Source organism: Prionailurus bengalensis, chromosome D1 (genome assembly GCF_016509475.1).
Source record: "Prionailurus bengalensis isolate Pbe53 chromosome D1, Fcat_Pben_1.1_paternal_pri, whole genome shotgun sequence".
NCBI lineage: Eukaryota > Metazoa > Chordata > Mammalia > Carnivora > Felidae > Prionailurus > Prionailurus bengalensis.
The window spans coordinates 86,073,239-86,099,726 of record NC_057346.1 but is presented as its reverse complement, the minus strand read 5'-3'; the positions used below and the strand labels follow the sequence as shown (position 1 = coordinate 86,099,726).

The following is a 26,488-nucleotide window of genomic DNA, read 5'->3' as shown; positions in this document are numbered from 1 at the left end:
TCATTTTTGTGATTTTTCCTTGTTACTACCAAAAAACGATATAAATATTGAGAGAATATTTCATATATGACTATCAAGGTATAAATAAATAATGGACTTTATCAGATGCCCTTAAATCAGGAAAATCCAGACTTTTATGATGCTTACATGTGTTAATTGGAAAAATAACTCAGTAAGCCTAAACAAGCAAACAAACAAAATAAGACTTTAAGAAAATGTTCCAGTTTAATGAACTTAATTGTATGATTTAATTGAAAAAAAATACAACATAATAGCATTATTATGGAATGTTCACACACAAATCAGTAACAGAGCAGGGATTTTTCCAATAGTGTGAGTAAAGGAATTTAGAGAACATTTTAAGAGATTTGTAAGGAAGCACCTGGAGTAACAAAATTTGATTAAGGATGCTTACCATGGATTCCGACAGGGGAAGTCATGCATAATTAGTATATTGGAAATTCTTTAAAGAGCTTTTTATGATGGATGAGGAAAAAGCCCGTTGATACTATTATTGTTTTAAAACTTAGTCTAGTGTTCATACTGGGTATTAATACTAGATTTTAAAATATGAAACAGAGTTTTTAAAATATGGAATTTGGTGCTATAGTTCATTTTGGAGGTGTGGATAGCCAATTTTGTTCTATTTGTCGTCAATTTTTTGGTTATACAATTGGATTATTTTAGAATATTATAAATAATTATTTTGTAGTGATAATCTTTTTTTCTTGAATAAAATTGTAAGTGGGGTGATGGGATGTGAATTTCCTCAGCTAAAATAAAAGCAAAACAGAATTTTCAGTTTACAGATTTACTTTACAGATGACACTTAAGGACAGATAATCCTTAACATTATGCTTAAACCCCCTAAACAGTTAAGACATAAACATAATATTAAATCTGAAAAGATGGGGCACCTGGCCGGCTCAGTCAGAAGAGCATGTGACTTATGATCTTGGGGTTGTGAGTTTGAACCCCACATTGGGTGTAGAGCTTACTTCAATTAAAAAAACCTTTTTAAAAATCTGAAAAGGTAAAATTTATTTTTATTAATCTATTAAAATTACCTCATAGTTTTCATATTTACATTTTATATTTTAATACACTTTAATTGGCAAGCACATATAACAGTAATGATTAAATCAGAGGATTTGTTAAATGAGTTTACATACAAAGATTTATTAGATTATCTTCTATACATATCTTCCCATTAAAGTACCTTTGGTGAACTTTATCTAATTTCTGGACATTAAGGTCACAGATTTTATGAGACAATCTAATTAAGCAACTCAGAAAACTGAGACTTAGAACAGTTGGCTGTCCTATCCAAAGTGGATCAGCTGGAATAGCTAGGACTGGAGCCCATTTTTTGAGTTCTAGAACAGTATTTTTTTCGTTATGGGGAAATGCCACAAATATTGTTTTTATTACATTTTAATTCCTGTGTGTCCTCACTTAAAGATGAGTTAACATAACCATGAAAATAACATGAAACATCTGTTTGTAATCATAACAGAATAACTAGTATCAGACTAGCCATCCCATTTTAAACAACTTGAATTGGACAAAATATATGAAACAATAATTTTTAGACATGAGATAATGAGGAGTCAAGATTGAGAGAAGAAAAGTTGAAGTGAGTCCTACAATCGACCCCATCTTTATACCTGGAGGTAGTTTTTGGACCTGTGGTATAGGGAAAGATAATCCAAGAAAACACAGTATTCTCCCCAAGCTGAGGAGAAAGACAAGAAAGTTTAAGAGGTAGAAATATCAGGAATTTTCCCTGAAAATGCCATAAATGAGGGAGCTATTTAGGTAATAGACCCTATGGGTCCCTTTGTGTCTTTGACTAGGTATTAAGTTGTTTATGTACGAGGTGAACTCTACAAGGTTTGGCATAAACAACTAACTACTAGGGAAAAAACAACTAATGGGGATGTGAAAAGGAAATAACTATGGAAGTATGCACAGGGTGGGGATACAATTGTGTTTTGATCTGTCAGAGGAGAGAGATTTTGTTGAACATATGGAAAATTCACAAAGATCCCTGAAAAGGTAATCATTATCCAGGAGAAGAGTCAATCAATAGAAATAGACTCCCCAGAGTTAATAGTAAAGGACATCCCAAAAGCTAGTATAAATATGTCAAGGAATTAAAGAAAAATATGAATATAATATGAAGATAAATGGAAACTAAAAATAGAATCAATGGAAGTTCTAGAATATCTTAAATGGAAAAATAAACCCACTGGATGGGTTTTACACCAGATTAGACATTCGAGAAGAAAATATCAGTGAACTTCATGACAGTGTAACGAAAACTGTGCAAACTAAGTCTACTATAGAGAAGGAAAAGGAAAAGACTGAAAAAAGGACAGTGTCAGTAATTTGTGGGTTAATATCAAGCAGTCTTATAGATATATAATTGGAGCCTTAGAGAGACTGGGGGGAAGGAGAATATATTTGAAGAAATAATGGCCAGAATTTTTTCTGAGTTCCTGAAAAATGTCAAACACAGATCTAAGAAGCTCAATGAAAGCCCAGGAGATGCAAAGGAATTAGAATAGTCAAATTTAGAAGAATTATACTACTTGACTTTAGCATTTATTATAAAGTAATCAAGATACAATGATTTTGGCGGGGCATCTGGGTGGCTCAGTCGATTGAGTGTCCGACTTTGGCTTAGGTCATGATCTTGCAGTGTATGAGTTCAACCCCACATAGGGCTCTCTGCTGTCAAAGCAGAGCCTGCTTCAGATCCTCTGTCCGCATCTCATTTTCCCTCCCCCACTTTTGCTCTCTCAAAACTAAATAAACATTGAAAAACAAAGATATAATGCTTTTGGATATGGATAAGGATACACATAAAAAGCAATGGAAGGAAACGGACCCACACATAGAGGCAAATTATTTTTGATAATTCATTGGGGAAAAGACAGTCTTTTTTTTTTGAAAAGACGTCTTTTTAACAAATATTGCTGAAAATTAGTTATCTGCGTTAAAAATGATCTTGATCCGTACCTCATACTATCACAAAACTTAATTTAAATATTGATCAGAGATCTAATCATCAAAATTAAAACTAACAGTTCTAGGAGGAAATCCTCACAATTTGAGGGTAGGCAAAGACTTCTTAGATGGGACTAAAAACATATGAACTAAAAAATAAAAAAGATGAAATGTGCCTTATCCAAACAAACACACAAAAAAAGAAAACTTCTCTTCAAAAGACAACATTAATAAAAAGTCTAGCCAGGGATTGGGAGAAAATAATCAGAAAACACACATCTGACAAAAACAGAACAAAATTTGTATTCATAATATATCAAGATCTCTGACAACTCAATAGAAGACCAACAACACAATTAAAAAAATACACTTTACTGAAAAAAAAAAACCCATAGCAATCAACCATAAGAACATGAAAAGATGTTCAACAGTAGTCATCAAAGAAATACAAATTAAATGCAGAATTAGGTTCCACTATGTACACATTAGAATGGCTAAAATTTTAAAAAGACTGGTAATAATACTAAGTGCTGGTGAGTATGTGGAGTAACTGAAAGTCTCACATAATAGCAAATGAGAATGCAAAATGATATAGCCACTCTGCAAGCCAGTTTGGCAATTTCTCATAAAGTTAAACATATACTTACCACACAATCTAGCAATCCCCTTTCTAGATATTTACCTAGTAGAAATAATGTTTATCAACTCAAAGACTTCTGGTGAATGTTCAGTGGCGCTTTATTCATAAAAGCCCCAGCTAGAAACTATGGAGAAGTCCATCAACAAATGATGGGACAGTCTTTTGCCTGCTGGCTGGGGACTGTCGTACACCACTTCAGGGAGGGGCTCCACTGCAGCCATGGTCTTGTTGCTTTTCTGGGCACCACTCCCTCCACCCCACTCTGCCTGCCTGACATGATGTGCTATCGCACCAATTCCTCCCCGGCTCTTGTGCGCTACTCTGAGCAGCATCACTCTTTAGATCAGAAAGCTGGTGGGCACTATGGAGAAGAAATAAAACAATAAAAAAATAGAGGAGGTGCTGGATGAGGGGGAAGAGAAATATGTGGTGGAAAAAGTTCTTGACGGTTGAATGACAAAGGGCGAAGTGAAGTATCTTCTAAAGTGGAAGGAGTTCTCAGATAACATGTGGGAGCCAGAAGAGAGCCTGGATTGCCCTGATCTCATTGGCAAGTTTCTACAGTCACAGAAAACAGCACTTGAGACGGATAAACCAGAGGGAGGCAAGCTCAAAGCTGACTCTGATTCTGAAGATAAGGGAGAGGAGAGCAAACCAAAGAAAAAGAAGAGTCAGAAAAGCCACAGATTATTAGATCTACAGACTCGTGGAGAACTCATGTTCCTGATGAAATGGAAAAATGCTGCTGAGGCTGACCTAGTCCCTGCCAAGGAAGTCAATATCAAGTGCCCACCAGGTGCTCATATCCTTCAATGAGGAAAGGCTGATGTGGCATTCTTACCTCTCAGAGAACAATTACCAAAAAGATGACAAGAATTAACTCTTCTGAGTACTAGTGCTCCTGTCACGTCTGACTGTGGGTTTCAAGTTAGAAGGGAAGGAGTTATACTTGTCTTGGCACCAGAATTGGTTTGAGAAGATGTCCTTTGTAGAGTCAGTAGTACCATTTCTGTGCCCTACAGCAGCCCAAGTGCTTTAAAGCCTTTCCATGCTGTGTAGTTTGCACACCCATCCCAGGAAGGGAAAGGGGGAGAAATGTTGCAAGGCAGCCCATTATGTACTTTTCTGAGAAAGGCAAAGGGCCTTCCATGAAGGACAAAACTTACAGAGTGGGTGTGTGGGAGAGCAAAAGATACTGTAGATCTCCAAAGTACATCTATCTCCACAATCCACAACCTTCTTCCCAATACTGTTAACTCTGCATTTTTACAGTGTAGCATGTGTATAGTTTTTGGCTGTTACTAGTGTATTATTTGGGGCTGTTACTAGTGTATTATTTGGGGTTGGGAAGGAACAGAGATGGGTAGGATCTTTTTTGTTAACATTTGAGATCTGACTGGGGAAATGGTAAAACAATGAAGAGAATAAACCAGCAGTGATTTGGTTCTGTGTCCAGAATATTTTATCTTTTCAAAAATGTCATTGGCAACCTAAATGAGGACTATGAGAAACTGTTTAAAAGCTGTGAATGCTGGAAATTTATAAGCCAAGGTATTCCCTTCTTGAGCTTAATGCTGTTCCCAACAAAGTACTAAACCAGTTAATAAATTACCAAAGCTGCCATTTGGGGAATGGAAATTGGTTGAGGAGGGAAAGTCTTATTGGAGCATACACATAAGGCAGATCGTTCTGTCTTAGAGGTGCAAATTTTTGAAATTGATAAGAAACCCTTTCTTTTCCAATTATGAAATGTTAAACATCAGTTTGTCTATCCAAGCCACTGGGTGAAGAATTTCAGCCACTGGCCCAGGCTCCAAGGTTGGAAACTTCTTGGGGCCTGTTATTTGAACTTTGACTTCTGAAATCAACAGGATTCAGTCACTGACAGTACAAGTTCATCAGATCACTTGAAGAATTGAATGATTTCAAAAGCCCTGGTCTCAGGAGAAGATTAAACTTTCATACTGCCCCTACAGCATCCCAAGTGCTTTAAAGCCTTTCCATGCTGTGTAGCTTGCATACCCATCCCAGGACGGGAAAGGGGGAGAAATGTTGCAAGGCAGCCTATTCTGTACTTTTCTGAGAAAGGCAAAGGGCCTTCCATGAAGGATAAAACTTGCAGAATGAGAGCAAAAGATATTGTAGATCTCCAAAGTACATCTGTCTCCACAATCCACAACCTTCTTCCCAATAGTGTTAACTCTGCATTTTTACAGTGTAGCATGTACCAGGGGCAGTGGTTCACTTCGAAACACAAAACAAAACCAATTTTTTTTATTCTAATAATTAATACCCAAAATGCTGTCTTCAATCATGAGATCCATCAGTTCTCCACATCGCCTAGACCTGCATCTAGAACTCCACTGTGAAATCTTGTTTTTAAACTTTATTTATTTTGAGAGAAGATGTGTGTGTGCATGCGCACAGAGGAGGGGCAGAGAGAGAGGGAGAGAGAATCTCAAGCAGGCTTCACATTGTCAGCGCAGAGCCCAACCCAGGGCTCAAACCCATGAACCCGAAGGTTATGACCTGAATGGAAATCGAGAGTCAGACGCCTAATTGACCAAGCCACCCAGGCGTCCCAAGAATTTCCATTGTAAAATCTTTTTAGGCATGTGTTAAATTTCTGTGAAAACTTTAATATAACTTCATACCACATTGTCAGTTTTTGTCTTAATAAAACTATAGAATTATAATTCTTTTTTTTTAACGTTTATTTATTTTTGAGACAGAGAGAGACAGAGCATGAATGGGGGAGGGTCAGAGAGAGGGAGACACAGAATCTGAAACAGGCTCCAGGCTCTGAGCTGTCAGCACAGAGCCCGACGCGGGGCTTGAACTCACGGACTGCAAGATCATGACCTGAGCCGAAGTCGGCAGCTTAACCGACTGAGCCACCCAGGCGCCCCTAGAATTATAATTCTTAAAAAAACAAATAAAAAATAAATGAGTGCTTGAAAAAATTGTGATATATCCATACCAAAGAATATTGTTCAGCAATAATAAGGAGCAAATATTGTTGTAAGTGAAAGAAGCCAGATACAAAATAATACTTGCTGTATGATTTCATTTGTGTGAAATTGTAGAAAAAAAACCCTATTCTCTACTGACAGACAGGGATCAGTGGTTTCCTGGGACAAAGGGTACTGAATTGTGATTGGGAAAAATCATGAGGAATTTTGGAGACTAAAGGAAATATTCTATATTTTGATTGTAGTGGTGATTACACAGATATATTTTTTTCTACCTGCATTGAACTGTACACTTAAAATAGATACAATTTCTTTCATGTAAATTACACGTCAAAATAGTATATTTAAAAAGCAAATAACAAGGGTGCCCGACTGGCTATGTATTATGCATCAAAATAGTAGATTTAGGGGCACGTGGGTGACTCAGGTCATGATCTCATGGTTCATGGGTTTGAGCCCCTGCATCGGGTTCTGTGCTGACAGTTCAGAGCCTGACGCCTGCTTCGTATTGTGTCTCCTTCTCTCTCTGCCCCTCCCCACCTGTGTTCTGTCTCTCTCTCTCAATTTTAAATGATAAGCTTTAAAAAAAATAGTAGATTTAAAAAGCAAATAACAAGAGCCTGGCTGGCTCAGTCAGTGGACCAGGTGACTCTCGATCTCGGTGTTGTAAGTTTGAGCCCCATGTTGGGTGTAGAGATTATTTAAAAATAAAAAAACATGTTTAGGGGCACCTGGGTGGCTCAGTTGGTTAAGCGTCCAACTTTGGATCAGATGGTGATCTCACAGTTTATGAGTTCGAACCCCATGTGGGTCTCTGTCTCTCAAAAATAATAAACATTAAAAAATTTAATAAAAAAATTTTAAAAATCTTTAAAAATGATAGTAAATAAATAAAAAACAGGTAACGGTATGCTTAGCATTATAAACATTTTAAAGTAATCTGGGCTATTTAATTATTTTAAGAAGAGATTAAGGATAGAATATCTAAAGAGTATATATTAAAAGATCACTTGGAAAATCTCCTCTGGTTATCTATTTCTCATTCACATTTTTTTTTTAATTTTTTTTTCAACATTTTTTATTTATTTTTGGGACAGAGAGAGACAGAGCATGAACAGGGGAGGGGCAGAGAGAGAGGGAGACACAGAATCGGAAACAGGCTCCAGGCCATCAGCCCAGAGCCTGACGCGGGGCTCGAACTCACGGACCGTGAGATCGTGACCTGGCTGAAGTCGGACGCTTAACCGACTGTGGCACCCAGGCACCCCTCTCATTCACATTTTAATAATAAAATGCCAGAACACCTACATTTCAAATTCACCAGAAATAATTGCTTTTACAAATTATAGTGATGTTCATTACTAGTAAGAGCAAATAGTTAGATTTGTCATGCATTCTATCACCCACTCTTATGAGAATAAAACAAATAACAAACCAGTAAATTTATTTCCAGAACTTATTCATAAAATTACCTTTAAGCTATTTAGTAAGATGGTTACAAATTCAGCCCAATCTCCTGGCATCTTCAGGTGGAAATAATGATCATATATTTTATTCTAAATCATTATAAAATGTTGGTCTTAGCAGAGAGTTATGCTAAGTACATTTTATTACATTTTAATTCTTTGAAAATTCACAATGTATTTGGCAGTCTTTCAGTTACCAAAAAAAAAAAAAAAAAGAATCTGTAAAAACAGATTCCCTTTCTCAAAATATTCATGATAAATTGTATTCTCTTCTACTGAACAAGTATAATTAATTGCCAAAGGCAAAATACTTTTAGTAATTCAATGAATTATATTCATAATTATCCATTATTTTCACAGTTTTCAGCTTGCTAAATTTCTTTTAAAATTCTTCTCTGGGTTCTTAATTAAATGATTTGCTTTTTAGCTTTATATAGTGAGCATTGTTGTAATCTATTTGCTATACAAATACTGAGTTAGCTGAAACAATGTTCCTCATTTGAGGAACCTGGGCCAAAAAAATTTTTATCTATTATTTAGGTTGACTTTAGCTGCAAATAACAGAGAATCCTAATTTAAACAGACTAAAGCAAAAAACAAATCAAAAAATCAAGAGTTAGGGCAGTTTCAAGTGTAGCATGATAGGATTCCAGTTAAATTATTTTTAATTTTCTGGATTTTATGCTCTTTCTGGATTTTCTGCCAGTGGCAGAAAAGGACTATCTCTTCCCTATGAATGATGAAGCCTTTCCCAGAAGTGCTTCCTTATTTCTCATTGGCAGAACGAGAATGGCAATACTCCTAAACTGACAGGAGACATGGGACTGCCATGATTGACCTAGATCGATCAAGATAAGTGTAGTCTTCTTTGAGTCCAAAGGGGTAAAAATGAACCTCTAAATAAAATCAGGACACTGAGGATGGGACAACTAACAGAATTTGTACAAATGTGAAGACATTTTCTTATTTATATCCTAAGGTCAGTATAAGGTTTGTGCTCTGGTAGTAAAAAGAAATGGAATTATTTGGAAATTTCCTTTCCTAGAATTACACATTCTTTAGTTATAGCATAATTTGTCAGAAATTTTATTTGCTAAATTTAACAGACTGTTAACAATATAAAATTCATGATGAAATGAGTGTAATATTAGACATAATGTGTATTAACTTCCATTAATTTGTTAATTCACAATATTTTTATGACTACTAATGAAGGCCAAGCACCTGGATCTAATGGTGAGTAAAACCAGCCATAGGTATGTTCTCATGGAGCTTTTATTTATTTTAATGTTTATTTATTTGGAGAAAAAGAGAGCACGTGTGTGAATGGGAAAGAGACTGAAGGAGAATCCCAAGCAAGCTCCACTCTGAGTGTGGAGCTGACCCAGGGCTCGATCTGATGACCATTAGATCATGACCTGAGCCAATATCAAGGGTCGAATGCTTAAACTGACTGAGCCACCCAGGTGCCTCCTCATATAGCTTGTAGTATAGTGGTGGCAAAAGCCATTTGTATAAAGGTCACATTATTACTTTATTTTTTATAGAGATTTTAGCTTTAAGTAATCTCTACATCCAATGTGGGGCTCAAACTTAAAATCGCAAGATCAAGGGTCACATGGTCTACTGACTGAGCCAGCCAGGCACCCCTAAAAGCCTCATTACTGAATATGGAGTAGGCGGCATAAGGAAGTCATCTGAGAAGAGATAAGCAGAATTTATCTGGGTACATACAGAGGATATTGAGTATGGTAACCTTTTCAAGCAGAGAGCACAGTATATCAAAAGACTATTGTAGGGTGAGCAGGATGAATCCCATAAATTAAAAGTTTAACATATGACCTGTCTTTGCAGGAAAGGTTACAGATTTTTCCCTCAAAGAACAGTGAGAATTCATGTAAGTGGTTTTAGTTAGGAGCGAAAAGAAGGTAACCAGATTTACATTTTTTAATAAATTACTTTGGTGTTGTGGAAAACAGACTGGGTGGGCCAGGTAGATGCAGGGCAACTATTAGCTAACTATATTGCTAGAGTCCTGGTGACAGGAAATAGATGGAAAATATCATCATAGATGGAAATAGGTGGAAAATATCTATATTGTCAGGAAATAGATGGAAAATAAAACATTGGGGCATTGATTAGATTGCCTGAAAAGCTAATTTCGAGTGAGGCAGGAAGAAGGCTAGGACTGATCTTGAAGAACTGCAGTGAATGAATAGAGGAGGATGAACCTATGAAGAAGAAGAAAAAGGAGGACAAAACTTAGTAGATTATCATATTTCAGAATTCAAAGGTAAAAAGAGTTGAGAGAAAGAGGAAACAGTCAAACACTATTGAAAAATAAAAACAAATGACAATTAAGAAAATGTTCTTTGGATTTGTCAACATGGTAGTCATTGGTAATCTTTGTGAGAGTGATTTGAGTAAAATAACACAGACAGTCAGACTGTAGTGGCCTCAGAACGAGTGGGAAAAAGGAAATGGAAACAGAAGCTTGGGCAAATCTTTTAGAGACTTACCTGTGGAAGGAAGGAGTAGCTGGTGGGAGATGTGGGGGTAAGAGAAGATTTAACTTATAAGATAGGAAAGCCTTGATCATGTTTAAGTACCAGTAGGAAAAATCTCATTGAGAAGGAATAGTTGAATACATATGAAAGAGAAGAAATGATAGGTAATATATACTGCTTTAAAAGTTGAGAGCAAACATAACTAAAAGCATAGGTGGAATATTGGTGTTAGATAGGAACAGGGACTCTTACAACTAGAGGGAAAAGGAGGGGATATGTGTAAAATAGGTAAGATTTTATTTTTATTTTTATTTATTTAAAAAAAATTTTTTTTAACGTTTATTTATTTTTGAGACAGAGAGAACAGAGCATGAATGGAGGAGGGTCCGAGAGAGGGAGACACAGAATCTGAAACAGGCTCCAGGCTCTGAGCTGTCAGCACAGAGCCCGACGCAGGGCCCGAACCTGCAAACAGGGAGATCATGACCTGAGCCGAAGTCGGACACTTAACCGACTGAGCCACCCAGGCGCCCCAAGCTTTTAGTTTTAGTAGCAAGAGGATAAGGCTTCAATTTTCTCTCTGATATAAGGTCAAAAGTAAAGAGGGAAGTAGGGGAGAAGAGGCCCGGTGGAGACAGCTGAGCAAAGATGGTTTGAAATATTCATTATGGTAAGTATAAGAGAGAGTTGACCAAGCAAATGAAATAGAAGTGACTAGGCAGCATTGAGGGGCCATGGATTTTGGTGAGTATGAAGAATATTAATGCTGATAAGATCATTTGTGTGATTTCTCCAGGAGCACCAAGATTCTTGGTATGTGCACCACAAGTAGATAGTAAGCATCAGCCAGGGTTAGGATTTTTATCCATGAATGAGGAAGAATGACTAGAGCGAAGGAAGATGGTCACTTGAAGGTCAGGCTGTTTTGTTTGTTCAGTAAATGAGTTGCGAAGAAATCTTGAAATAGCATTGTAAGTAACACCACTTCCCACCTTCCCATCCACTCCCACCACTTTGAGATTGTGATATGAGAGAGTAAAATCCCAGCACTTGAGAGGACTCTGAGAAAATTAATGAACTCAGGGGGACAGCCTGGTTTCTTTTAAAAGAGCCTGAGGGCCGAGTTGATTTTGTTGCTGAGGGGAAGCATTTTCAGATTGCACAATGCAAAGACCATCTTGCTGTAGTGTGAAAGCATCCATAAAATATGTAAATAAAGAGTGTGGCTGTTTTCCAAGACTTTATTTATGGACACTGAAATTTTAATTTTAATGTGACAAAATACTATTCTTCTTTTGATTTCTTTTAACATTTAAAATTGTACAGGGGCGCCTGGGTGGCTCCGTTGGTTGAGTTTCTGGCTCTTGATTTCGGCTCAGGTCATGATCTCTCTTTTCGTGGTCTCTCAGTTTGTGGGATTGAGCCCTGCATTGGGGTCTGTGCTGGCAGTTGGGAGCCTGCTTGGGATTTTCTCTCTCTCCCTCTGCCTGCCCCCCCTCCCCATATGTGCACAGTCTCTCTCTCTCTCTCTCTCTCTCTCTCTCAATAAATAAATAAATAAATAAATAAATAAATAAATAAACATGCAAAAAATTTTAAATTTATACAAATTATTCTTAGCCCATAGGCCATACAGAAATAGGCCATGGCTCGAATTAGCCCATGGTGTACAGGCTGCTGACGCTTGCTGAAAAAGAGTTTGTGGGGAAGTAGAAATCAGGGCTTTTACTTCTGAATGTTTACACATAAAACATGTCTACATTGTTGATTTGACTCACTCAGCCAGGGGTAATGTTGAGCTCTCTCACCTGGACTGGGGTAGTAGTGAGCCAAACCCAGAGGCTGTAGACTGTGTAACCGCACCACCTCCATGGTGGCCATTCCAGAAGTTGCAAACTTGGCACCGAATATGCCCATGGGTGGAGGTAACTCCCAGAACTATAAACAGATTACACTAAAAAAATCTCTTCTTAGCTGTTTATTAAGAAGAGTCTGGTTTTACAGCATGATGGTTTTAAATTTCAGTATCTGAAGTGTTCTCTACAACCTATGCTGTAAGAAATTAACAAAATGTGAATTTATAAAAATAATATTTTAACAAGCTTAACAGGTACAAATGAATGGAAATGGTATTTTAATTAACCTTAATAGTACAGTAAGATGACACTGTTAAATATTTTCAGTTGTGAATTATAAGACCTTACAAGTAGAGGCTTCATTTCAGGCTTTTTGACAGAAATTTATATTGATACTAATTCATACCACTGATAAGTTACTCTGAGAAAGTGATTACTGAAGGTTGGCATTGCTTAAACACTGCAAGGATCTTTTATACAGAAAATATGAGAGAATGACAGCGTTGCTGATGCGTTATTAATTACTAGTATCTGATTTTCTAATGCTGGTTTTTATACTCACTTAACTGTTAAAATTTGGCTTGCACAAACATTTTACTGATGTTTGGGCACAATGAAAAGAGGGATCTTTGAGTTAGGAAGCTGTGTAATTTGACTTGGCTGTTTTTTTAAAACACAAAGATGGCAATATTTGAAATAATTTTGAAAATCATTGAAATTTTAGTTGAAGTAAATGGGACTAGCTTTAAATAGTTCACATTTTACTTAGTTTAATTAGTAAATTATAACTTTGGACAAGGGTATTTAGATATTGAACCTTCACTAGTAAGTAACTGGGGAATATAATTTGTACCAAAGGGCTTCATTGAACTTTTAAATAATAGATTTGTAATATTAAGAAACCGAGAACTAAACATAAAGAATGGAAAGATCAAGAATATAGGGAGCCAAAGGAGGAGGCTCTATGGGACCAACTGTAGATTCTTAGTAGTATTCAGAGAAGATTGGCTAAGGAAGAATGTGTACTGAATTATATCCTGTTAATATTTCTGTCAATGAGGGTGGTGGTGGTAAAAGAATAATCTTTGGGCACAAAGTCACATGGAATAAAGTGACCATTAGGAGAATTTTGCTAGAGACAAACTGTATTCATAAAGTGTTTTTAAAAACACAGGGGTGGATCCCATGCCAATGGCAGTCAGTATGTTCCACTCTCTTTTCTGTCTAAAGTTCACTTTCTTCTGATAACTTCTCTCTTCTATTCTGAATATTACTTTATAAGCATCTTTAGTAAAGGTTTCAATCCATGGATAGGAGTCCTAGGTGAACTTGTGTGTAGTAATCACTACAGAAATTGGCCCAAGAGAGTGGGAAGGAAAGCAGGAAGAGTAACATTTAGAGTCACCAGCATTATTACCTTATTTTATTGGGTGGCAAGGACCAGACCCAGCCACTGGGCTCTTCCAAATTAGATATTCCAAAGGAATATTTTGTCTGACTTATGAGGACATAGGGCATTGGTCAGGTATTGAATCCATGCACCGACACCCTCCAGGTGGGGAGATTGGTGGTCAGTGAATTTGCTCCACATGACAGAGTTTATAGTCACCTGTGAAATACATTGCAAGTATGTTGTAATTATTTAACCTAGGTAAAGCACTGATATTGTAAATATTTCCTTCATAGATTACAGGGTTCAAGATTATTCCTGTAACATCATTCTTAATCATAAACAGATATTCCTTCTTGATTTTGAGAAAAAGATACAGTTTCTGAAGAATTGCCCCAAACTCTGGATTGCAGCTAGTACGGAAGAAAGACACACAATCCTGTGAATGCCCATGGCAGTATGTGGCTCATGAGAACATTATTGGTCATGTATAGAGGTAGTATAAAGACTGAGAACCTCTGATGTAATATGGCAAAGGCCAATTTGTCAAATTAAATTTGTCAATTAGATATTTGCCTTTTAAATGCAACACACATCACTTGATATAGCAACTAGATAAACCAAATCAGTCACAATGTTTGAAAGTTGTTCTCCAGACTGAAAGGAGAGTACAGCTTTGTCCCTATATACACATTAAGCTGTTTAAATATGTTTGTTGTCACAAAGAAATTGAGTTGATTGAGCTAAGACTAGGATTACAGGCCCAATTTTAAAGTAAGTATAGTAATCCCTATCAGAATAACACCAGCATTCTTCACAGGGCTACAGGGCAAACAATCCTAAAATTTTTATGGCACCAGAAAAGACCCTGAGTAGCCAAAGCAATTCAGAAAAAGAAAACCAAAGCTGGAGGCATCACAATTCTGGACTTCAAGCTGTATTATAAAGCTGTAATCATCAAGACAATTTGGTACTGGCACAAAAACAGACACATAGATCAGTGGTACAGAATAAAGAACCCAGAAATGGACCCACATATGTATAGCCAACTAATCTTTGACAAAGCAGGAAAGAATATCCAATGCAAAAAAGACAGTCTCTTTGGTAAAACTGGACAGCAGCATACAGAAGAATGAGCCTGGACCACTTTCTTATACCATACACAAAAACAAACTCAACATGGATGAAAGACCTAAACGTAAGACAGGAAACCATCAATCCTACAGGAGAAAGCAGGCAACAACCTCTTTGACCCTTCAGGTTTTTTTAGTATCCCCTGTATGAATCTTTATATAGTTTGGATATTAGGCCATTATTCAGTACATCATTTACAGAGATCTTTTCCCATTCTGTAGGCTGCCTTTTTGTTTTGTGGATGGTTTCCTTCACTGTGCAAAAGCTTTTTAGTTTGATGTAGTCACAGTATTTTTGTTTGTTTTGCTTTTGTTTCCCTTGTCTGAGGAGACATATCTAGAAAAATTTTGCTAAGGTTGATGTCCAAGCGGTTACTGACAATGTTTTCTTTTAAGAGTTTTATGGCTGAAGAAACAAGAGTGCGGCGTGAACATGGTCAGGTAAGAAAGTCAGGAAAGAACATGGTCAAGCAAGAAAGTATGCAACCATGAAGTGAATGCTTAGTCTCCGAAATCAGAGGCTTAAAGAGAAGGATAGATTGAAACCTAAAAAGAAAGAAAAGAAAGATCCCAGTGCACTCAGGGAAAGAGAAGTCCCCCGACATCCTTCCTGCTTATTCTTCCAATATAACACACAGCTGGGCCCACCTTACCACATCCTGGTTGATACCAACTTTATCAACTTTTCCATTAAAGCTAAACTTGACTTAGTACAATCAGTGATGGACTCTCTGTATGCCAAGTGTATCCCTTGTATAACTGACTGTGTAATGGCTGAAACTGAGAAATTGGGGTAAAAGTTAGCTCTAAGGATTGCTAAGGGTCCAAGATTTGAATGATTACCATGCACACACAAAGGAACCTATGCAGATGACTGCTTAGTACAGAGAGTAACTCAGCACAAATGTTACATTGTGGCCACCGTTGACTGGGACCTTAAATGAAGGATCCGGAAGATACCTGGAGTTCCCATCATGTACATTTCTAACCATAGGTACAACATTGAGCAGATGCCAGATGATTATGGAGCCCCTTGGTTCTAATTCTAACACTCTAAAGATAGAGATCCTCAGCCTTCCTTTACCAACTTTTTCTGTTTCCAGTTCATGTAGCAATACGCTATAACATGAATTATTCTCCTTCTTACCCATTTGCTCTGTTATGAGCTGAGTATGGTTAAATACACTCACTTTTGATGTTGTTTTGAAATTGATATTTTGTATCATTTTGAATTTTGTTGCATCTTTTTATACATCAGATGATTGCACACATTAAAAAAAGAGTTTTATGGCTTCAAGTCTTACATTTAGGTCTTTGATCCATTTTGGGTTTATTTTTGTGTGCAGTATAAGAAAGTGGTCCTGTTTCATTCTTTTGCATGTAGCTATCCAGTTTCCCCAACACTATTTATTAAAAAGAATGTCTTCTCCCCATTGTATATTCTTGCCTCCTATGTCATAAATAGATCATATAAGTGCGGGATTATTTCTAGGTTCTCAATTCTGTTCATTGATCTATGTGTCTTTTTTGTTCTGTCAGTGCCATACTATTTTGGTTATTATAGCTTTGTGGTATATATAGTTTGAAATCTGGGTGCATGACACTTCCAGTTTTGTTCCTCCTTCTCAAGATTGCTGTGGCTACTCCAGGTCTTTTGTGGTTCCATACAAATTTTACAATTATTTTTTCTAGTTCTATGAAAAACACTATTAGTATTCTGAAAAGGATTGCCTTGAATCTATAGATTGCTTTGGGTAATATGGACATTTTAACAATATTAATTCTTCCAATCCATGAACATGGTATATCTTTCCATTTATTTGTATTGATTAAAACCAATATAAAAGTAATATCCTTCCTGGGCATGTGGGTGGCTCAGTTGGTTAAGCGTCCAACTCTTGATTTCAGCTCAGATCATGATTTCACAGTTTATAAGATCAAGCCCCACGTAGGCTCTGCACTGTCAGTACACAGCCTGCTTGGGATTCTCTCTCTCTCTCTCTCTCTCTCTCTCTCTCTCTCTCTCTTTCTCTCTCTCTCTCTCAAAAACAAATACATAATTTAAAAATAAAATGAAATAAAACTAACATCTTGACATTGTAAGTTAATGAAAAATATAGAAAATACCAAGAATGATATAAAAATTTCCTGGGGCACCTGGGTGGCTTAGTTGGTTAAGCATACGACTCGTGATTTTGGCTCAGGTCATGATCTGAGGGTTCATGAGTTTGAACTCCGCTTCGGGCTTTGCACTGACAGTGTGGAGCCTGCTTGGGATTCTCTCCCTTCCCTTTTCTCTTCCCCTCCCCTGCTCATGCTCTCTTTGTCTGTCTCTCTAAATAAATAAAACTTAAAAAACTAAAAAAAATAGATAACACTTTCCTTCAGTTCTAGCGTTTATTAGTATATAACCACTTTTTAAAATTTATTGCATCTATTTTCTCTTTTTTATTAATATTTGTTTTTTATTTACTTTTATTTCATTTATTATTTTTTTTAAGTAAGCTCTGAACCCATCATGGGGCTTGAACTCATAACCCTGAGATCAAGAGTCACCAGGTACCCCAGTTGGTGTGTTTTTAAAGTAAAATTATGATATAATAATTGTAACTGCTTTTTTTCTTATCATATTTTAGGAATATTTTCTAAATAATCAAATTTCATTTTATAATTTGTATAGCCATTTAGTATATAAAGGACTTTCAATGTTTATTCAATTTAGCCAGAGCTTATTGTAATACATTATTTATAGTTTTTTTCTGCACTCTCTTGGTAGGTTTTAGATACTTGCACAATGAGAATGAACCTAAATTCACCAGCCAGATATCTTTATGATTTGTATGGCAGAACAATTAAAGATATTTCAAAAGGTAAGTCACAAAGATTTTACAGGCTCTATTATCACATTTCAAAAGACATTTGCATAATTTATATATATAAACATATATGTATATAAATATATATGAATATATATGAACATATATATATATATATATATGTATGAAAACAGATATAATAAAAGTTTAGTTTTAACATGGGAAATATTCCTATACAAAAGGAAATTATGGAATGGATTAAGTTTTGAAGAATTTTTATTTCAGCTTGTGTTGGTCCATTTGGGCAGTTATAACAAAAATATCATAGGCTGAATGGCTTAAACAACAAACATTTATTTCTTATAATTATGAAGTCTGGGAAGACCAAGATCAAGGCCCTGGCAGATTCACTGTCTGTTGAGGGGCCCTTGACTGATTCATAGGCTGTTATCTTCTCATTGTGTCCTTATATGGTAGAAAGGGCAAGGGTACCTGGTGGGGTCTCTTGTATAAGGACACTAATTCCATTCATGAGGCCTCTACCCTTATGACCTAATTATCTCCAAACACCGTCACATTAGGTTTCAACATTTGAATTTTGGGGGGACACAAATATTCAACCTGTAGCACAGCTCAAGCTTAGATTTGAGAAAAATCATGAGTGTTTTAACCTTCATAAGCCATAATTTAATAAATAAAAGCAATTGATAAATTTTCATAACTTAACAGATACTTTCTATGGTATACAGCTTTCAAAGGAGAAAAATGAGAAATCATACTACTGTTGCTCAGATATAAAATTTTTAAATGTTTTGGTTAACTTCTAGAGGTTTTTCAAAAGTTATGAAATGTGTTCTAAAGCAATTTTATTGGGATACCTGGGTGGCTCAGTTGGTTAAGCATCTGACTTTGGCTCAGGTCATAATCTCACAGTTCGTGGGTTCGAGCCTCGCATCAGGCTCTGTGCTAACAGCTCAGAGCCTGGAGCCTGCTTTGGATTCTGTGTCTCCCTTTCTCCCTCCCCTACTCCACATGTGCTCTCTCTTTCTCTCTCAAAAATAAATAAATAAACTTTAAAACAATTAAAAAATAAAACAATTTTATTCTATGTCTTTGTCAAAATATGAGACTTTCATCTGTTTCTAAAAGCACTGATTTGCTAGTCTCTAAGAGCAAAAATACCATGAATTCCACATTTGTACTTTTAAATTACTATTAGTAGTAATTACTACTATTATTTACTTCTTACTTTTTTAATTTACTTTTTATACTTTAGTAGTAATTACTATTCTTTACTAGTACTACTATTAGCACTACTAAAAATGCTACTCTTATGGTCCTATCACTTCATCTGAACCTTAACTCCATATGCCTGAAGAGGGCCAGAATATTAATTGGCATACTTAACTGCAAGGCTAGATCCAGGCAACTGTAAGTGATTTTAGGATATGGCTATTCTGAATACTTACATTTGTTTCTAAAATCCTTGCTTGTAATATATAAAAACAAAACTTTACTGGCTTTATGATCTTAATCATATTGAGTGACTACTATTATATTTTGATATTTGGAGTGCGTGGGTGGCTAAGCGTCCAACTCTTTTTTTTTAATGTTTATTTATTTATTTTTGAGAGAGAGAGAGAGAGAGAGAGAGAGAGAGAGAATGAGCTCATGAGCAGCAGAAGGGCAGAGAAAGGGAGACAGAGAATTCCAAGCAGACTCCGTGTTGGCTGGACAGAGCCTGACACAGGGCTCGATCTCTTGACAGTAAGATCATGACCTGAGCTGAAACTCAGAGTCAGTCGATTAACTGACTGAGCCACCCAGGCATCCCATAAACTTCCAACTCTTGATCTTGGCTCAGGTCATGATCACATCATTCATGAGATCAAGCCCCACATTGGGCTCCATGCTGAGCATGGAGCCTACTTGGGATTCTCTCTCCCTCTTTCCCTGTCCCTCTTCTGTGTGTGTGCTCGCACTCTCTCTCTCTCTCTCTTTCTCAAAATAAATAAACTTTAAAACAAATATTTTGAAACTTATTATAATTCTTAATTTTTTTCTGCCAAGGATTATATGTGTGTTTGCATATTAGAAAGTAAATTATACTTTATCATTTTTAATGTTTGTATTGATATAATTATTTTTTATTGTATTAGAAGATTTCAAAGCTTTTGTAGACATACCCATTATCTAGCTAGTTACGTACCTGTAAGACACATGAAACACAGGGAATCCTTCTTTATGGTCTTTTTTGAGGGGGAGGAGGGGATATGGAATATCAATATTAAAGTTTATGTTTTCTTTCTTGCATTCCCCCCTAATCATGCTGGTTCAAATGATCTTTATAATCAACAATATTATATAATCACTCTTAAATTTGCATTAATAAAATAAATAACACATTTTAAGACCCTATCCATCTTTAAATTATTTCCAGCTCACTGGGATTTGAAAAAAAAAGTTTTTAAATTAATCATTAGAATTAAAACTGTAAGGCACCCTGGTAAAGGGGAAAGATTTACACTTAGAAAGTTGATTTTTTTCCCCCTCCCAAATGTGGAAGAGCAGAACTACTTATCAAAACATAAAAGCTCTGACTCTGAGGTGTGATGCTTCATGGATGCCAGAGGCAGACTCATGACTCATGCTTCACGTGTCCCAGAAGTGTGCTATTATCACATTTTAATGCATGCCTTGCCCTGTGTCTTTGCGTACATAGGAACGCTATGCCAGCTGAATTAGCCTATGCGACTACTAACATGTGGAAGCGTAACAAGTTCACTAGACTTAAAATCCTCAAAGAAGCTAATCCTACTGAAGGAGCTTCCAGTCTGTAGTACCCTAGTCACTTAACATTAGGTTTTTGCATTTATTTTTTCTTTGTTCATTAGTATAATTTGTGCATCAAATGATTGAGGTCCCTCAACTTTTATATTTCATAGTCTTCTGAACTTCAGCTTGGGAAAGATGAAGTGTTATGGGAAAGTTATGTTTTAATTTAAACAAATGCTAATTCTCTCATTTGATGTATGACTCTTGTTTGCTTATGTCAAATCAGAATATCACGTCTAATGTTAAGATCATAGTAATTACTTTTTATTTATAAGGACAGATTAGAAGTGTAATTGTACCAAGGACTGAAATGTAACAGATATACAAAATGAAACATTTTCTCCTATCTGTTGCTTCTTTTTTTAGAATTAGGTGTGCCTTGACGGTTTTCCTCCTTTGCTGTGAGAAATGAGCACATTGGACATGACACCAAACTTTTACTTTATCAAGTCTAGTGAAACTTTTAAAACCTCATAGGATTTGCAAATTGCTTATGTTTTTAGACTTCTAAAAACCATAGAAGATTTTAACAAAGAAATTTATTTTGTTACATGTAGAAACATTCCTTACTTATGCCTCCCACCAAGATCTATTCTTTCTAGAGTAGAACTACCCACTGTGTAAAGATGCCATATTCCTATGTATGATCAACATGCTAGTACAGCATTTCTGCTAGAACAGGATATAAAAAATGTATTCTGCAAAATCACCACCCCAAAATTATAAGGTTGTGGAAACAATAGTGTTGAGGAAGACCATTCAAAATCTATGCACCTTTAAAACCAGAATACCAACTTAAATAATAATTAACCTAGGGGATACTGTAAACAGCCTGGGTAGGTGTCTCACAGTGATGCTTCAGAGGATATTAAAGCTGCACACAAACAATAGAGTGTGAGAAAATGCAGATGGACGTCAACTGGAGGTTTGGGGCTTCCTTTAAGGAAGGCACAGGAGGAAGGGAAACTCCCACAGAGTCATGCAAGGAACCCCAGTGCTGCAGGCAAGCTAAAGCATTTTTCTTTCCTGCTAAAGGTCAGAATTCTACTCCTTCACTGTTGGCCTCCTTTGCCTAGGAAAAAGCACATATTTACCAACCAAACTTCTATATTGTATTGATATCATTGCCTATTTACTAATCATATATAAACTATTCGGTATTATAGAAGCACATAACAGTGGGAGAACACAGGTAGATAGTGTCAGATTTTGATAGACCTCATTCCCCCTAACATTTCCCAACTTTTTGTTCTCTTACCTTCTTTGGCTTCATTATTCCATTATGCAGAGAAGTGAGTCTCCCTCTTGAGGGAGATCCTCAGTCTGTTAGGACCTATTATTCCAATAACCAAACTCTGCTCCTGCGTGGATCCTTCCAGATCATGGTGGGTAGTATGAAATTTACCCTGGAAGATTCTGAAATGAGTTAAAATATAATTAAATTGGGGCGCCTGGGTGGCGCAGTCGGTTAAGCGTCCGACTTCAGCCAGGTCACGATCTCGCGGTCCGTGAGTTTGAGCCCCGCGTCAGGCTCTGGGCTGATGGCTCGGAGCCTGGAGCCTGTTTCCGATTCTGTGTCTCCCTCACTCTCTGCCCCTCCCCCGTTCATGCTCTGTCTCTCTCTGTCCCAAAAATTAAAAAAAAAAAAAGTTGAAAAAAAAAAGAAAAAAAATATAATTAAATTGACTCCAAGTCTGTGTTATTGAGCATTGAATGTTCACTTCCTGTTCCATTTCCCACCTCAAATTATACCAGTTACACCACCCAAAATGGTTATGTATTTATTCTCTGACATGTTTTTCAGAAATTGTACAATGTAATGAACTCAAATGACAGGATTAATGTATTTTAATCACAAAACTCCAAACACATATCCTGAACTTGAATGTTAATTCTTGCCCATTATGAAATTTTTGTGAAGTTAAATTCAAAGAATAAAATTCCAAAGAAATGAAAATCCCAAAATTTTATATTTATAGGGAAGTGAATTCCAAAATCAAATAATCTTACCTTTGTGAGTTAAAATCCAATAAAAGTTCCAACTCCACAAGTTAAAATTCAAAGAAATAAAAGTCCGTAATTTTTATTCTTCCCAGTGTCAGCCAGATGGCTTTTAGATGCCTAGCTTGAGCTGGAATTCCTCCAGCAGCTACCTTCTGGGCCCCCGTGGTGGGCATCATCCCTCAGGACTTGAGAAGTTGGAATGAGCTTATACCAACTTTCTCATGTGCCCTAATTCCAGTTGAATCAAGAGATGATCACAACATCAGCCCCATATCCAGGACATTCAGAACAGAAGCCAATCCCCAGTTTCTAATGTGGCTATTCCAAGCAAAATGATGTTTCCAGGTAACTATTTTGGCATGATCCAGACCATCTGACTGTTGCCAAAGAGCATCACAGAAACTAAGTGAAGGAAGGCAAAGAAGAGAAAGCATTCCTCATGTCAGTCTTTCCAACATGCCAGTCAATTTACGCTGTTGATCAGGGTCTGTGACATATGCTATAACTTGTTGGGAAGCAGTCTCTCATCAAGGCATTAATTATAGCATTATGTATTTATAATATTTTGAAGAAAAAATTGACCAGTGATTTCTAAAAAAAACTCTTCATAAGAGTTGATGAAGTGCTCTGAATTTGGAGCCAGAGTTCAAACTCCAGTTACGCCACCTATTGTATGAACTGAGACAAGTTAATTAGTTTCTTTGAGAGTTAGTTTCTTCATCTACAAAATAAGGATGAAATTACTTGCCTTAATAGGTTATTGCAAGGAGTAAGTGAATTATATGTGAAGTCCTTAGAACAAGTACCTGACACTTGGTAAGGATTATATAACATTTTTTTTGAGATTTTATTTTTAAGTAATCTCTATACTAAACATGGGGCTCAAACTCACAACCACAAGATCAAGAGTCATATGCTCCACAACTGAGCCAGGCAGGTGCCCCAACATTATAGAATACTTTATCATCATTGCTGTTATTATTATCCTCGAAGGGGATACTCTTACATTCTTTTGCAACATCTGGAAATTTACGTTGGTGGCAGCCCCAAGACTTGTTTGAGATGTTGTTATTTGCCTTTGTAAAGTTTTCCAAGCACCTTAATGGTCTTTTCCCTCTAAGTCACATATTTCTGAACCCCATGCTGAACTGAGGGTAGGCCCTCTCTGGTGGCAAAGCATCCGTCTTGCCTCGGGAACAATAATTTCAATCCTGGGTCACAGTGGCTACTGCAATGGCCTCTGGCTATGGAACTGTTTAAGCCCAAGACACCTACTTCCTGATCACAGCTTCTCCCTTATGTTCACTTTAGTTCCATTACAGAATAACTTCACTCCATGGATTTCTGAACAGAAGTGGCTGTTTATGTTTCCGAGCCTCACGGTCTTAGGTGCTCAGTGAAGAATAGCACTGATGTCATTTCCTCCTGTAGACATGGTCTTTCCTCAGTTTTTGAATGCTCTTAGGCTTGAGTTAACACTTCTGTTCTCTTTTTCTACAACATTTAGGATTTGCCTCTGCTGTACTCCTGTTCCTTTCAGAAAGGTTCCCTTCTCTAACAGGCTTGGGCTGCATTCTTTGTGGTTGTTGAGTTCTTTCTTTTCTTTTGCTTTTGAGTTCATACTTGTGTTTTTTTCTAACATATCCCTGTAAATATTTTTCTTGCAGGGTCTCTCATAGTGAGAGATATGATATCAATAAGTTCCGGCGTGCCTGGGTGGCTCAGTCGGTTGAGCATCCGACTTCAGCTCAGGTCATGATCTCACAGTCCGTGGGTTCGAGCCCCGCGTCGGGCTCTGGGCTGACGACTCAGAGCCTGGAGCCTGCTTTATATTCTGTGTCTCCCTCTCTCTCTGCCCCTCCCCCTGCTCATGCTCTATCTCTGTCTCTCAAAAATGAATAAATATTAAAAAAAAAATAAGTTCCAAGTTTGTCAATATCATCTTTTGTTCAAACCGGTCCTACCCATTTTCACCTCCTTGAATTAAATAATCCCACCCAGGATGTATTTTCCCACTGGTTAACATCTAAATTATATCTGACTTCTTTTTTTTTTTTTTTTTGTAATGTTTATTTTATTTTTGAGACAGAGAGAGACAGAGCATGAGCAGGGGAGGGGCACAGAGAGAGAGAGACAGAGAATCCGAAGCAGGCTCCAGGCTCTGAGCTGTCAGCACAGAGCCCGATGCGGGGCTCGAACTCACAAACCATGAGATCATGACCTGAGCTGAAGTCGGATGCTCAACCGACTGAGCCACCCAGGCGCCCCTAGATCTGACGTCTTTATTATTGCTGTGCCTGGATCTTCTGTAACATAATTCGTCTTCCCTTTGCCTTAATCTTAAGCCCAGAAATTTGGTGGTGGGGGTCGGGGGAGGATGCACTAAATACATTTTTTGAGTATTTGATGTTAATCTTCCTAGTATTCCTCTCTCTAATTTGTTCAGATTTCATGTGCACATTTTGTATAACTGTCACATCCTCAAAAGAGATTCTCCAAATTGCTTTTACTATTAATTTATCTGTAAAATAAATGTCACCTCTTCACAGTATTTGGATTCTGCCTCCTTTGGGGGATTGTTCTGAGTTTGCCCTGTGAGATCTTTATTTCTCTCTTGGGTTTTACTGGACTCCAGTTACTGTTTGTGATTTTGTAACAATTGAAATATTTTCCCTTTTGTAATAAACTCTTTAAGAGTACTTAGCCTTGGTACCCTCATATCTGGCCTTCAGGATTTCAGTTTGTCTTTTCATATCTTTTAAAAATGTATGTTCAAATCAGATATTTACCTTTATTCTAAGATCTCTTTCCTCCTCCAGCTAAACAAACCTGTCTTGTTTATTTTCATGCATATACCGCTTTATTTTGATCATAAGTTTGAAGCATCTTTTGAAACCACTTTAGGGGCACCTGGCTAACTCAGTTGGTAGAACATACATCTCTTTATTTCCGGGTCCTAAATTCTAGCTCCACACTGGGCATGGAGCCTATATAAAACCACTTTACTTTCTCCTTGATTCCTTTAGCAAACCTTTTTCTTAGATTTGTAATACTTTCTTCCAGTTGTTTCTCTACCTTAACTGAAGAAGATGAAATGTTCTTTTTATAATAAATCTACGACCTTTCTATAGGGGAAGCCACAATTTGGGTTTCTGAAACTTAGAATATAAATGTTCATAATTTATCAGAATACAATTTCCCAGATCAATCAATGATGAGTAAAGGAATCTCACCTCCCCCACTTTTTCCCAGATCATTATATAATCTACAAATGCATTTTTATTTCTGTTAAACGCATTGTATCTTTGACCTAAATTGAATTTAAAGACAACAAAAGCCCCCAAACTTTTACTAACAATTTGCTCCTAAACTGCTTCTTCCTTGTCCTGTACTTGTACTGCTGATTTTATAGCTATGTGAACAGAATATTATACATTGATTCCTATTAAATTTCTACTTTCAAGGTTTTTATTTAGTAGTTTAGCCTTGCCAGATCTTTCAGATATTTAAACTGTAACCCAGGGATTAATAATTTCTTCTGTCTTTGTTTTCACTTGTAAATGTGATCTGAATACCAATTTTATCACTGTCTAAATTATTGATAATTTTTTTAATGTTATTCATTTTTGAGAGAGAGAGAGACAGAGCTCAAGCAGGGGAGGGACAGAGAGAGAGAGAGGGAGACACAGAATCCAAAGCAGGTTCCAGGTTCCTAGCTGTCAGCACAGAGCCCAATGTGGGACTCAAACCCATGAACCATGAGATAATGACCTGAGCCAAAGTCAGATGCTTAACTGACTGAGCCACCCATGTGCCCCAATTATTGATAATTAAAAAAAAATGTTGACTATGACATG

General features: G+C 36.7%; 2 protein-coding genes and 1 pseudogene across 2 annotated transcripts in view; all 3 read left to right on the top strand.

Annotated features, from left to right (window-relative positions):
* Positions 1-26,488, top strand: part of DCDC1 (doublecortin domain containing 1) — a 309,876-nt gene that overhangs the window by 67,184 nt on the left and 216,204 nt on the right. The window contains exon 9 of the mRNA XM_043582274.1: positions 17,753-17,846. Within this exon, the coding sequence (XP_043438209.1) occupies positions 17,753-17,846 (94 nt within the window). The remainder of the gene's footprint in view (positions 1-17,752; positions 17,847-26,488) is intronic.
* Positions 3,997-4,673, top strand: LOC122483659 (chromobox protein homolog 1-like). The gene has a single exon (XM_043580870.1). It carries the CDS (start codon positions 4,106-4,108, stop codon positions 4,466-4,468), a length of 363 nt encoding a protein of 120 aa, XP_043436805.1. The 5' UTR covers positions 3,997-4,105; the 3' UTR covers positions 4,469-4,673.
* On the top strand, positions 15,450-16,054 carry LOC122483660 (annotated as a pseudogene).

Excerpts from the sequence above, each read along its gene's own strand:
- LOC122483659 (XM_043580870.1), top strand. The coding sequence starts at position 4,106 with ATGACAAAGGGCGAAGTGAAGTATCTTCTAAAGTGGAAGGAGTTCTCA.